At 41.5% G+C, this 15,206-nt stretch overlaps 1 protein-coding gene across 2 annotated transcripts; it reads right to left on the reverse strand.

Annotated features, from left to right (window-relative positions):
* Positions 1-43: 43 nt before the first annotated feature.
* Positions 44-13,968, reverse strand: syvn1 (synovial apoptosis inhibitor 1, synoviolin). 2 transcript variants are annotated; one of them, XM_074647893.1, is made up of 17 exons: positions 13,772-13,900; positions 12,589-12,650; positions 10,703-10,854; positions 10,450-10,542; positions 9,233-9,385; positions 8,838-8,886; positions 8,152-8,255; positions 6,602-6,728; positions 6,337-6,436; positions 6,101-6,166; positions 5,461-5,577; positions 5,105-5,262; positions 3,652-3,798; positions 3,314-3,460; positions 1,973-2,156; positions 1,026-1,144; positions 44-941 (listed from the first exon to the last, which is right to left on the reverse strand). In XM_074647893.1, exons 3-17 carry the CDS (start codon positions 10,832-10,834, stop codon positions 748-750), a joined length of 1,890 nt encoding a protein of 629 aa, XP_074503994.1. In that variant the 5' UTR covers positions 10,835-10,854; positions 12,589-12,650; positions 13,772-13,900; the 3' UTR covers positions 44-747. The 2 variants fall into 2 exon arrangements, with proteins under 2 accessions (XP_074503994.1, XP_074503993.1); XM_074647892.1 differs by lacking the exon at positions 12,589-12,650 and having other exon boundaries at positions 13,776-13,968.
* Positions 13,969-15,206: the final 1,238 nt, after the last annotated feature.

The raw sequence follows: 15,206 nt of genomic DNA on the forward strand, positions 1-15,206 counted from the left end.
TCTATGACACCAGTTTATGAACATACTTACACACCAACATACGTGTTATCCCACTGCCACTTCAGTCAAACAGTTTATTCTGCATTATGTACAGATCATCCTATTAAAACTCTTTATACAGTATGTACACATTCAAATAAATCAGTATGTTACAACGACTGCAGTGGCAACAGAAGAGTGATGAACGTTAAAGAAACAGAAAGCAGTTGATCGTCTTCCCTTGATTTTAACTCACTGGATCTGACGCTGATCCAAGTGCTCTGTGTAACATGTTGACATGGTGAATGGGACCACCTTTATACTGAAGAAAGATGAATTAAACAAAAAAAAAAAATCAAAGTGCAGGCAAAGACCTCACCGACAGTAAAACTACCAAACACAAATCCAAACACCGTCTCTGACATCGACCGAATAAATGGGTTTGAAATTCCTCTTCCACCTGATTCAACTTACACCTGCAGTGCTCTTATTGCAGTAGTCATTCTGGGGGGGGGGGAAAGGTGGTGAAAAAACAAAACAAACAAAAAAGTCGTGCTATTGCTTTCTGACACAGAAACAGTCCAGATAAGCAGTACCGATCATTGCGTCTTCAGGTAGCCTGAGTCCAACTTGACACAGTTAGAAACCTGAGCCTGTGGAAGGCGAGAGCCACGAGGAAGAGAGGCAATGAAGAACCGAAGCAACGATGGATCAGCTCAGAGTTCCTGTTGGTCCAGAGCAACACGTCCGAGTCCGAACACATCTGGATCAGTTGTCTGGAGGGGGTGTCGTCTCTAGCTTACGGAGGCGGCGGCGCCTCAACTCAGCGGCGTTGGGCTCTCCGTCCTCCTCCCCGACCCCCGCCACTCCTTCGTCCAGCTCTTCTTTTCTTTCCGTGTCCGACGTGGTGGAAGTAGAGTCGGCTGGCTGAGAGGAGACCGTAGCTCCGTCCACCTGCTCAGCTGGAAACAGAAAGAAAAAATATTGAATCAGTGTCCAAGGTTTTTGATTTAATCGTAGTTGATGTGAACTGTCAGTTGACTTACAGCTGGACGTGTCCTTCTCCTCGCTGGGACTGTCCGTGCTGCTACTGCCAGCTGCAGGAGGGGAAGCAGCGTTGTTTGTCCCACTGGCTTCTCCAGCGCGTCCCTCAGCCCGAGGAGGACTGTGGAGAACACAGCAGCAGAGCGACAATGACGCATTCAATCGAAAATTGCATTCTAAGCTGTTTTGTTTTCCTTTTTGAATTGTAAAACTTGATTGTATTACTCACTTAAGTTTCAACTTATTTAAAAAAAAAAAAGGATTTAAATATTTTACACATTAATTCTATTAAAACCCTTAATTCTTAAAATAACTTAAAGAGGATCTATTATGCTTTTCCCCCTTTCCTTTAGTGTTTTATGCATGTGAAAGGTCTGCAAAGTTACAAAGCCCAAAGTCCACGCCAAAGGGAGTTACTCTTCCCCACAGAAACACTGCTCCTGAACTGCCTGAAACGCCTTGATTGAAGTCCCGCCTTTTCTTCCGTAACATGGTGATGTCACCAAGTAACACATTTGCATAATACCTGCCTAGCGGCTAGTTTGGCACGCCCTCAAACAAAGCTAGTTAGAGCCGAGCTGGAGCGGAGTCCGAAGAGTTTGGTTTGGTTGACCAATCACAACAGAGTGGGCCAGCTGACCTATTAAAGCAGACTGAGCTTTTCGGGAGGGGGGCAGGAGCTCAAACAGAGCGTTTCAGAGAGAGGGTGAATAGAGGTGCTGCAGCACAGCTGGTATGAGAGAAATAAAGCGTTTTTTGAACATTAACATGTTCTAGTAGAAACCCAAAATACAAATATGAACCTGAAAATGAGCATGATAGGTCCTCTTTAAGTCAAACATTTGTAGATCGTATTAATTAGGAAATAATGCAATAGCATGAGTAGGCTGGCTGCATTTAATGAGCAATTCAAGCTTAATTCGACTTCAACTAGAGGAGTCTCACTCACGCGAGTGTGGCAACGGTGCTGAGGTAGTGGTGGATGTTCAGCATGGCGGCGTCCAGCAGGGTGTGGATGTTCTGGAGACACTGGAGCCTGGCCTCGAGGCCCCGCCGGCCTTCTGCCTCCAGCTCCCTCAGCTCCTCCTCTGATAGCCGGGACAGAGAGGGAGGAGGAGGAGGCATCGATGACACTGGAAGAGAGGAGAGGAGAGGCATTGACACAAACTGGTCCAGGTGAAACAAACTTCAACTTAGCTACAACACCACTGAAGTGGGCAGTACGTTATTAAAGAATGGACAATATATCTTTATATATAAATTATTATTACTTTCAGACTTCAGTCTTGAACTACTTCACACTGTGGTTGTGTCCGAAATCACTCACTACTCACTATATAGTCCACTAGAGAGTTTTGCCATATTGTAGTGCTGTCCGAATGTAGTAGTGGACTCAAAAGTATCCCACAATGCATTGTGAAAAGTAGTGTACAACGATGGTCACTAACCGAGCACTATACAGTATACCATCATGCATTGCACTTTGATTGCGCAAAAAGGAAGTACTTTGTATTTATTAATTTGGGAACATACACGTACTGCCCCCAACATTCACAATGGCCGTTAATTCTTATCTTTCACAATAAAAACACTAGACATATACGCTGCATCACTACTTACCAAGGGGAACTTAAATTCGCTAAGAGATAACTCAACAAAATACTTTATGTATTTATCACACACAAAAATACATGTCAGTATTTATCATGGATGCAGCAGACGTTGATCTGGCATGTTTTAATTATGCGACAGCAATGACGTAATTAACGGTGGCAAGACAATGACCTGAGTAGTGTCAAAAAGTGTTTAATTTTGCCGATGAGCTTACTATATAGTCCTCTACATAGAACTCCCTAGATAGTGAGTAGGGAGTAGTGAATGAGTGAATCATTCCGTACACAGCTTAGTGTCGAACGAAAACATCTTTAAAAACCTGCAGTCATTGAGAAGCCTCCACTACAGGATACAGCAATATGTGTTTCTACTGTAAAACCACAAAGTGTTGTACATGTAGTGGGAAATGCCAGGGACTTTCACACAGTGTGATCAGATAGTACGTTGCTATAGTAATACTCAACACTTCCTTAAACAAAGGCTGAACAAAGAAGTCAGACAATAGCATACACATGACTCGTCCACATGCATTTAAAAGTCCACACTACTTATTATTTCTATTCTTATAGAGGAGTAACACTTACAGAACCTGACTTTCCCGTCTTTTTATGCAGTGTCTAGTCACCAAGCGTATAGTTATTTTAGTCTGCAGGACAGTAGAGTGTTTGGTGCTTACCAAAGGGAGGAGGTGGAGGCATGGGCAGCCATGGTGCAGTGGGGAAGGGAGGTGGGGGGAAGGAGAAGGGGAAGCCTGGGATAGCTGATCCGGGAGCAGCAGCACCTGCAGCGGCGTCTGCAGTCGACGGGCTGGCCTGGCTGCTACCTGATGAAACAAACGCACAACATTTTGGGTTGAGGTCAAGCTATCCCAGAGTATAAGATGAAATTTTAAAAACAAATAGAGGTGCTCAGATACTATCTGTAACATGAAATAGGCGAACTGTTTCAGACACGTTGGGTTTGATTTCCTTTTTGTGGTGTGGTAAATTGGAGTGGCTAACGAGTTACCCTTACCAGCTGCCTGTGTAGCCTCTGTGCCGCTCTGTGGAGCATCGGTGGCACCAGGAGCTCCAGCTGCTGCAGCAGGGGGAGGCACCGCAGGGAAGGGACCCCAGAAGGGGAAGACGCCAGGAGGAAAGCCAGGTAACATGCCCGGGGCCACTGGAGAGGAAACGAAACAGAAGAGATCTTTTACCAACCCTGGAAAAGGGACCAAATATGTATTCACCAGATAACGCTTGAAAACAAATTAATCTGCTCTGCAAAGTGGTCGACGTGACCCAGCAAGACCACTTGTTAATTAAGCATGAAAAGTTGGAGTGAAAAAGATGTTGAACCAAGATTTCTGGACTAGTATCTCAAAACGTAAAGCCATTATGGGTGGAATTTAAACGTGTGTAACTATAAGGGTGCTTTCACACCTGTAGTTCAGTTCATTTGGTCCAGACCGAGGGAAAACATGATACACTGATGCATTTTAGTTCTGGTCCGGTTCCTGTTCACACTGACTTTTTACAAACGAACCAGATGAGTAAACATGAAGTTATACAGACTGACAAGTAACTTGTTTATTGGACTGTTTTGGCGAATGTCATCCTGCATCATCAGGACCCACGTGGTAAGGAAATCAAATCCCGGTGAGTGACAGAAGTTTATGCAGCACTTTAACACTCCCAGATGACTGATGCCAACGCATAGTCCCAACGTCAGGGAGCGCACAGACACACGCATGATCGGCGTACTGTGGGAACGCTGTCACACTTTTTAATGGACTTAATGAGCTGACAAAGTACACAAAGTCGGATACAGACACAGCAGTTTTAACAGCTTTTGACCTATTAATTAGGGAAAATACACAATCCGACATGCTTATATACATGGCCTTAAGTACAGATCGCTTCCTGAGCAGATTTCACAATCAGCAAATGGATATATTAGTAGAGTAGCTTTTGAAATCATGCTAGAAATCTGCACATATCTGCTATCATAAAATGATGATATGTGGTCCACACCAGGGTTTCATTGACAGATTTCACACCAGCCCAAACAAACCATACTGACCAGGCAAACGGACAAGGAGTTCGTTTTAACTGAAGCAAACAAGTTAGGTGTGAAAGCACCAAAAGACTGCACCATTTTTCACCAGGATTGTCTAATTTTTCTACAAACGCTTGTGCCATCTGAAGATGTTCTAGTCAATAAAGATTCTACACATAGTGGCTTTAAGCCCATGAATGGAAACAGTCCTGATAGCAGTAGGTATAAGGGTACCTTATGTCTGCGAAAACAGGTAAATGTACTCTCCGGTATTGGAATGCGCAGTACTTGTGGCTGTTTTACAGCTGAGGGCACCCACATGACATGCGTTCCGCACGGCCAATAATTTGGGCGTAGCTAGGCGTCATGTAGCGCTGCTAGAAGGAGGAAGGTGGGGCTTGCGTTAATGAGTGCTGGTTTGGACTCTCACCATTGGCGGGCGGGGCTGCGGGTGCGTTGGCGGGGGCCGCGGGAGCAGGGGGCGGGACCTGGGCCGGGGCTGGAGTCTGATTGTTATTAGATGCGCGGAGGACGTCCATGCGACAGGTTGGGCAGGTCTGCTGCCTCTGGAACCAGGAGCGGAGGCAGCTGTGAGGAGGAGATGAGGGCGACAACACTATTATACTACACACTACTATAACAAACTAATAGCAACATTTAACATACAATGCAATACCAAAGGTTCTTATTTGAAGTCGTGTTTAACTGACTTGTTAACTGTTTAACTAAGGAATGGTGTGTGCCATCATTTACTGCAGATGCTAACTATGTCCAACGTTTACGTACCTGGAGTGGAAAATGTGATTACAGGGTAGTTTCTTGGCTCCGGTGACCATTTCCTCTCGACAGATGATGCAGACGTTGTCAGAGGCCAGCAGATCTTCAGGAGTCGCATCAGGGTATCTGAACACAGGCAAAGATTAGAAGAGAAATGAACAGCAGAAAACGTATTAGCTAAAGTTTTATTCAGACTTGTACTATATATCTAAATGTATTGTCTGCTTTCAAATATCTGACTTTTTTATGCAATCAGAGCCAGGATCTGCATGTGCATTTATCACAGTTGCTGTAACATCCAACATCATAGCACTATTTTAAGAGGGCACATAAACTGAGAGAGCGCGTCTCTTTGCCATTGAAATAAGTATTGACTGAGTTCATCTTTGCGTGTAAACTATGAATTAAAAGTCGATAGTATTTTTGAGACAGTATCACAAAACATAATATCACGATACTTGATATTTTCCTACACCCCTACTTTACATGTAGGCTGTAGTCCATGTCATTAGATGATAATTAAAATCCCACTTGACCATGTTTTGTCCAAACCAAATGATGTATAAGTTAATAAGAAAGTTGCACAGGGAAATAATGATTTTTACACATAAAATAGGGAAGCAATCAGGAAAGGCTTAACATTACTCACAGTGTATTCATGTTACGGATGGCTCTCCGAGACATTATGGCATCCGTCACAGCTTTCTTGAATTGCCTGAGAGACAAAGCAAAAACAATGCCTTCAATATGAATTCAAAATATCAAGTGACCAAACTCCTATCCATAGATTTAAGAATATTTAGACCTTTGTGAGAACTATACTTTCTGTTGTTAAATGTCAGAGTAGTGGAAGTGACAAAAACACAAAGGCACACAGCTGCTCACCTCATTGCTAGATACATGGGCCGAATGGCAAACAGGGGGAAGGTGTGGACCTTTATCATTATGGTCATGAAGGCGATGTACAGGAGCACTTTGATGAAACCTGGAATAAAGACACCAACTAATATTTGAGTACGGCTGCCACCATTTTTGTCTTGAACTACACACGCACACACACACACACACACACACACACACACACACTAGAAGAAAACAGCAGAGAAATATATTCCTGCATCACATCATGACCTCCAGCTGATTGCAGTACCTGTGAAGAGCTCAGTGTAGAGCATATAGACAGCCTTGTTGTCCCAGGGATTCTCACTCTGCAGGTCAATAGTGTGCAGAAGGTACTTGATGAAGGTCGTCAGCACCATGGTCATCAGGATGGCATACTGAGGGACACAAAGAGAAGAGGTATCCCGTTGAAAGATTCCATGTTGTGTGTGTATAATAGCAAGTGTTATCTGTTGCAACCGTGTGGGGACACAAGAACATAGTATGAAAAGGATTAAAGTAAGAGGTTGTGGTGAAGCAATGTGGGGTTTTAATCTTATATTATTGTTGGGTATTCTATCTTGTTTTTAAATAACTAAAAGTGGGTTAAAGGGACAGTGTGTAGGGTTTGGCAGCATCTAGTGGTGTGGTTGCAGAGTGCAACCAATTGAGTACCCTTCCGCTCACTCCTCCCTTTCCAAGACTGCGGTAACGTGAGCCGCCGAGTGCAAAACCGTGGTAAGCCATTCGTCTTGCTCAGAGGCCAAACTTACCATAATAATACTATAGGAGCAACGGAAGTCAGATGGCTATTTTGTGCTATTTTTACAGTGTGATTTCATGTCGTATTTATGTTTTATGTCGCACTTTATGCTGCAAAACCAATTGCCATGCGGGGACAAATAAAATTGAACTTGAACTTCAGACGGTGGCTGGCGGTACCACTGTTTTGCACTCTGTGCCTCACATTACCACAGTTTCACAAGCGTGACGGAGACCTACAGCAGCCTTCAGGTAAAGTAAAAACGCAAAAAGCTCTCTCTGTTTGGTTTGTCCGTTCTGGGCTAATGTAGAAACATGGCGGTGCAACATGACGGACTCCATGAAGAGGACCCGTTCCCTATGTAGATATGAAGGACTCATTCTAAGCTAACGAAAACACAACCATTCTTAGTTTTAGGTGATTATGCACCAATGGAAACATAGTTCTGCTAATAGATTCCCCTAAATGCTACACACTGTTCCTTTAAATAAGCCTTTTACAGCTGAATAAAACACAGAGCTCAAATAGAGTGCTCCAGGAATGACGTATTTTTATAGGCCAAACAGAAAATTAGCATAACCCTGGTTCCCTCGACAAAAAAGCCAATGGGATTTTTCCATTGATTTTATGATTTTTGAAGTGTGAATCCAGTTGCCAGAAGTAAAAAGCTAACTTTAGGCTATAAACAAACTACACTACGGTTTCATGAGCGCAAGTATACACTGTAAAGGCGGACGAGACGACGTGATAACGTTTAGTAGTCTCATTTAGCCACTCGGCAACCATCTTTTTTTATGGCAGATAAAGGCTTCAAAATTCATGAGTGGGGTATTTATTGATGCATATTATATAGTAGAACAAAATGTTAAAATCTCTTCAGCTTGTATTAACCACTGACTTTATTTCAGGCATCTAACCAAAAACCCATTCAAACCATCCATTGACTTTGAGACCAGAAGACCAGAACCGGAAGTGCTCAAATGCTAACTCATTGTCTGGGTTTTAGGACTCATTCCTGTAGCACTCTATTCAGCTTCAACTAAAGAATGATGACAAACCTCAAATCCAAAAACCAGCTGGACTGAGGCTCCGCGGGTAATGATGCTGTGACAGGCATGGTTGACAAACAGGAAGTCCAGGACAGCAAGCAGTCCCATGAGAGCTGCAGGAAATAAAGAACATTGAATAACACTTCTGTGACGAGTTGCAGTATAGACAGAAACAGACGCAAAAGTAGAAGCTCTGTAGAAATGTAGAAAACGATACCTTTGATTTTGCCCAAAATAAACATTCAGTATTTAAAACTAATAGCTACTGAGCCTGATTCTGGAAATCAAACTGGATATGGCCAGGATGCCCTGATAGAGCTAACAGCTGTCCTCAAATTAAAAACAGCAGATTGTATGTAACCAAAGGTCTACTACACAAATTACATCAGACAAGATGACTGAATGGATTTTGTAGCAGTGTTTAGAAAATGGTGTTACTATGGTGTGTTAATGTCAACCATTCTGAAGGTCTGTTGTGGGGGTGCATTAAACTGTGGCGCACCTGGTCTCATGTGCAAACAGCAATGATTTGCATACAGTTTCTTTTAGCCTTAAGACTTGTTTCATAAGTAGAGTCGATACAACAGAAAGAGGTAGAGACAGAAGTCAAAGATTAAAAAAAAAAAAAAAAAAAAGCCAACCCAGACGGGCGGGGAGAATGATCCCTGACGTGGCAGATGATAACGTGTACTTACATAATACTCTGAAGTGAAAGATCCAGGATATGTTTGGACTCCGTTCCATCTGAAAGAAACAACAAATTATTTACAGGTTACATACAACATGTACATATCTGTCTAGTAATAGCAGTTTGATAAAGCTTCTAATATTCTCTTCATCCAAGCCACACTTTTCAACTCACAGTATGTCACAGTAAGGGCCCTTTTCACTAAATTTGTGACTGAATTATTAGTTGCACAATATCACACAACAATGTTTGTTCAACTCTGGTATGCCACACACCATCTGTCCCATCCTTTGTCCTGCGTTTCCTTTCTACCTTTAAACAATGTACCTCATACGGATACAGTGGATTAAGTACACCGTGTACTATGTCAGATAAGGAAGTAGTTTCTCTCTCATCACTCACAAAGTCCACCCGGTCCTCGGCCAGCCAGTGGAAGCACTTAAGGAAGAGCAGGAGTGTGAAGAGGGCGACAAAGCGCGGGGAGAAGTCGTCCCTGAACACAGTGAATGCCAGGCACGTCTCGGTCACAGCGTACCAGGAGCGTTCAATGAGATGCTGGTGGTAGAGAGGAAAGACACGTGAATGCACACAAACAAAGAGGCTGATTAGATACATTGTTGTTGTTTACAACTGAGACCACGCATTGCATATTAAAAGGATAGTTTGGGTGTTTTTAAGTGGGGTTGTATGAGGTACTTATCCATAGTCAATGTATTAACTACACCCCCAGGTTGGGGAAACAAACAGGAGTTACCGCACGGTAGCAAAGCAATGTACTGCTGTGGACGGGGCCGGCAGCAAAACTTATTTTAGCCACTTAAAAGAAAGGCTGTCCTAAAAAGATCAATATCAGTTCAGTGTACGCTTTTCACTGTTTTACCTTGCCATCAGACAGCCCTTTCCGACGGGAAACTGAAGCCGTTATCTACGCTCTCACCAAAGCAACCAGACTCCATTGAAAAAAAAACAGTGATTTTACCTAACCGAGTTCTACATGGTAAATTACAGTTTTTCCGATGGAGTCTGGTTGCTTTGGCGAGAGCATAGGTAACGTTTTCAGTTCCCCGTCGGAAAGGGTTGTCTGAAGGGTTAGGTTGTTTGTGTTATTGTGTGACTTTGGTTAGTTCGGCTTCACACACACACAACAGCACAAACAAACTAACCAATCGAGGGAGCGGTAGACAAGAACCTCCCGTGTTCTAGGGGGTAAAATTACTGTTTTTTTCCAATAGAGTCTGGCGGCTTTGGCGAGAACATAGATTAAGGCTTTAGATCCCCATCTGAAACATAGACTGTATAGCTGTCTCACAACAAGGTAAACCGATGTAAATATTCTAAATATAGCGTATACTGAACTGATATTGATTTTTTCAGGTGAGCCTTTTGTTCAGGTGGCTAAAATATGTTTTACTGCTCCCGTCCACTGCAGTACATTGCTTTGCTTGCGTGCGGTAACTCCTGTCTGCTTCTTCAAACTGGGGGCGTGCCGACCGTAATCTACTGTAGGTAATGCACTGACCTCATATAACCCCACTTAAAAAACACCTTAACTATCCCTTTAAACTGAAAGTGTTTTATGATGAGTCAAGTGAGTCATAAATATAAAAAAAAAACTCTACCTCCATTTCTGCAGCCCTTAGTGTTCCAAAGAAGACCTTCCTCATGAACTTTCCCAGCAGAAACACCAACACAAAGGCCTGAATGTACAACACCTGATACCAGAAACGAAACAGAAACAAAAAGCTGATTTGTCACAACATCTCTGATATGGCCTTTTGAGGAAATATTGTCATATTTAAGAGATCTTACTATGGGTAAAATATTTCAATATACCAAACTCCAGATTTGACTTCACTTAAGCCGTGCTCTTACCGCCATGCTGGGGCTGCTCTTGGTGAGGTAGACCACCGTCGGGTAGAACTGGTTTTTGAGGAGGTAAGCATGTGCCACCACAGCCCCAGTCAGTGCCAGACTGGTGGCAGTCACCAAGGTCGATCGCACCATTTTGGACTCAGCTACAGATACTGTGGTGGGGAGACAGATGAAGGGAGAAAGGAAGAAGAAAGTTGTTGCAGGTGAAAGCTGACTGATGTAGCGGAGCAGCATGCAAATGAAGGGTAGCATTTTGCTGGATCATTTTGGTCAGATCTCTCTCCTATGTTCATTTTCAGCAAAACTGCTTCATATTTTTTAATCATCTGCAAATTTATATTGAAAACATGTGTGGTCACAAAGCCTTGACAGCCTGTCAGTCATCCATAATGAGAAATCTGCTCTGCAAACTACGCCGCCATCCACAAATAAAGAAAGCTTTTGAAAAATCATTCCACCCCATCATGTGCCCCCTCTTTCTCAATTTATAAATGGTGCCTCTCATCCAGCAAGCCTAACCTTTAGGAGGTTGAATGATAAAAATCAAAAAGACATAATTCTGATATTTGAGGGTTTATGGGGGATTAGGATGCAGCCGCAATGAGGAGTGTCTCATAGCGGTCCAATGTTACTGGCAATGCCCTTATCTCCCTCAAATTTGTGTCACAAAGCGCAGACAGCTGACACTGAAACTTAAAAATACATTTCAGGGTTATCATCCATTTACAATCCATCCACAGCTTAACAGCTAAAGTTTATTTTTGTTCCCATTCGTGTCGCTGCTTTCTGAACAGTAGGTTATGCATTAACTGTGTCAAAGCCAATCCATTCAAACAATAAACCAGGACAAACTGCAAAACTTTCAATTTCCCAATTCACGGTAATTTTGTTGATTAGCACAATATACTATATACTAAAATGTACCAGTGCTCTGATAATTCAATCTATATGAGGAAAATAGATTGGTTTCTTCATGTCTTCATTCATTATAAAATGTCTTAAACACTAATGGCTGGATTTTGAGAAGACTTGGAGAAATTGTGCATCTCACCAATACATTTTGGCATTTTCAAAAATGACACTGTTCATCCAGACCTAAGTTGCTTAGTCCTTGTATGCATCGTGTCCCATATCTCAGACAACACTGATTTGATTTGACTGCTCATGTGGAAATCTCACTAATGCAAAGCAGTATTTTCACAACTCAAATGATTGGCTCCAGTGAAAGCAAGGCAGTGATGTGCTTGTTACTGATTGGTGTAGCATATTTGTGAGAGTCTTCAAACAAACAGTGTAAGGATTTCCTCCAATGTTTTACAATAACCACACTTGTTCTCAAGTGTTAACTACACATGGTTAACTAACAGAAGGACTTTAGAGCTGTTTGAGTAAGACCTGCAGAGAAAACACAGAGCTGTCAATCTGTCAGCTGAACAAAAGTGATGAGTTTGAGAACCCAAGTGTCGATCTTTTCAAACTGAATGAGCTTTGAGTAATATGACTTCAAGAAAAAATATAACTTTTTTTTCAATATTCCGTTACCACTTTTGTTAAAATAACTGATGTATGAAAGTGCTTTTAATCACATATAAGGCTCTGAATGATCTGGCGCCGTGGTATATATCTAATCTCCTCATACCGTACTGTCCAAACAGGTCCCTCAGGTTACTTCTAACTATTCCAGAGTCCAGGTTAGGGTGATCTAGCTCCTCGGCTCTGGAACAGCCTTCCACTGAGCATCAGATCAGCTGACTACGTTATGACTTTTAAATCTCGTCTTAAAACTTACTTTTATAGAATGGCTTTTCCCAAACAGCTGACATAGGGAGTCATTTGTTATGCTTTTGTGTGGATGTATATGTATATGCATATATTTCATTATTTACCTATTGTATTGTTTATGCTTTGAATTTCCTTGGTAAATACTTCGTGCTTAATAAAAGGAATACTATTATAATGAAAGCAGGGAATGAAATTAGCACCTGCCACTTGCCAAATAACAGGGTAAATGTTGGCTGTGGCAGGTAAAAATGTCAGGTCACCTGCCACCATGGCAGACAGGTTTTCCTTATATTAAGAAATATTATTTTTAAAAAGCAATTCTAAAGCCTGAATTAAATATTAATCTATACTACTTATATAATATAAGGTTACATGATATATTCCATAATTCTACAGTCTGGTACCACTGACTCAGTGTTTACAGTTTTAAAGTGTTCTACCTAGATCTCAGAAGTGGCAGACAAAAGAAACTGAGTGGCCAGTAGAAATGTCCAGTGACCTGCCACAGGGGCAGGTGAGGGAAAAGGTTACTTTCAGACCCTGTATGAAAGGCTACAACTGATACATTACATTACAATAAATCTCCAAGTCACAGCTGGAGTATCAGGTGAATATGGTCTTTTATTAGGCCAGACAACCTCGTCTTAAAACTTACTTTTATAGAATGGCTTTTCCCAAACAGCTGACATAGGGAGTTTGTTATGCTTGTGTGTGGATGTATATGCATATATTTCATTATTTACCTATTGTATTGTTTATGCTTTGAATTTCCTTTGAACAACAGTGTATCATACATCAATACAGGTCAAATGATCAAAATGAAACTACTACTTCATTTAATCTCCTGCATGGATGCTAAGCAGTGGTTAGCATGGTGTACACTCCCACTATTACAGCTACCCAATCACTCCCTCCTATGTTACATTTCTCACATTAAATGCAACCTAATAACCTTGCTTATCTGCTTATTTCCTCTTATATTAAAGTAGCTAAACACCCAGGTGTACCTTCCTAAAGAAGAGGCTGCTCTTGTAGCTAACTTAGCTCGCTAACATTAAAGCTAACATGGTTAAATGAAGTCTTAATAATCAGACCAACCTTTGTGAGAGCTTTCAAACAAAGAGGGAAACTTACTTAAGCTAATAACTCCTCAGAAAGCTGAATACATGTGTGTGTATTAGTAAGGTTACTAGTTGCTGGTGATCTGTCACACACAGGTAATTGGGTTAGTTAGCTGCTGCTAGCTACCGTTAGCTAACACTAGCAGGTATGTTACAGCTGTCAGACTCACCGACTCGATGTCTGCGGAAGACTTGCTCCTCGGTTAGTTTGACGGACGTCTCCTTGCCTGCTAATATCTCTATATTGTGAGCAGCTACTCCATGTCGGTGGTTTCACGCTAGCCTCTTTATAATCTGTGTTATCCTCCACCCTGCTCGTCCGGCTACGTGTTTATCTTTGGCTTGCTCCTTTTGGAGCCACATCACTTCCGGCTGCTGACGGTAATTTAGCGCAAGAGCAGTTTCACTGACTACATTGCTTGTTTTCTATCATTTACTTTGTGTAAAAAAAGCAGTTAGAAAGAGACTTAGTCTTACATGTTTAATTAATCGATATTTTGCTTGAAATTTGCACATTTTCAGTGTTATATTTGTTATTGTAATGTGTTGTGTTGTGTAAACGTTAGGTGACCCCCTGACCCAGCTTCTAGGAGGTTTACGGTAAGGACCAACGTGGACCAATAGGAAGCTGTCAGGGCGGTTCTGCGTTCCGTGGTGGGAATGCTGCACACAGCACAATAACTCCAGGAGGAATATTAGCATGTTATGAAATGTGCAATGGGCAAATATGAGCACAAATCAGTTTACAAAAGTGGCTGAAGAAAATATTTAAATATGTATGTTTTGTCCCTCTTTTTTCCAAGTCTTGAAATAACTCCAGTAGAAATATTAGGATATTATGAAATATGAAATTGGCAAATATGAGCACAAATCAGTTTACAAAGGTGGCTGAAGAAAATATTTAAATATGTATGTTTTGTCCCTCTTTTTTCCCAAAACTCTTGAAATAACTCCAGTAGAAATATTAGGATATTATGAAATATGAAATTGGCAAATATGAGCACAAATCAGTTTACAAGGTGGCTGAAGAAAATATTTAAATATGTATGTTTTGTCCCTCTTTTTTCCCAAAACTCTTGAAATAACTCCAGTAGAAATATTAGGATATTATCAAATTGGCAAATATGAGCACAAATCAGTTTACAAAGGTGGCTGAAGAAAATATGTATGTTTTGTCCCTCATTTTCCCCAAAACTCTTGAAATAACTCCAGTAGAAATATTAGGATATTATGAAATATGCAATGGGCAAATATGAGCACAAATCAGTTTACAAAAGTGGCTGAAGAAAATATTTAAATATGTATGTTTTGTCCCTCTTTTTTCCAAGTCTTGAAATAACTCCAGTAGAAATATTAGGATGTTATGAAATATGAAATTGGCAAATATGAGCACAATTGTGAACACAATTGATGTACATTGTATAATTTGTTGAGAACAAAATTACACTAAAGTCAATGGAAACCAAAATCATCAACCCATTGAGGGCTGGATTCAAAATCACACAGAAAAATCCAAATAAGAAATTCACAGGCTGATCCAACTTGCGTGTATTTCATCACAGCAACTCATAATGTGACTCAGTAGTGTGTATGGCCCCCCG

Source organism: Sebastes fasciatus, chromosome 10 (genome assembly GCF_043250625.1).
Source record: "Sebastes fasciatus isolate fSebFas1 chromosome 10, fSebFas1.pri, whole genome shotgun sequence".
Taxonomy (NCBI): Eukaryota; Metazoa; Chordata; class Actinopteri; order Perciformes; family Sebastidae; genus Sebastes; species Sebastes fasciatus.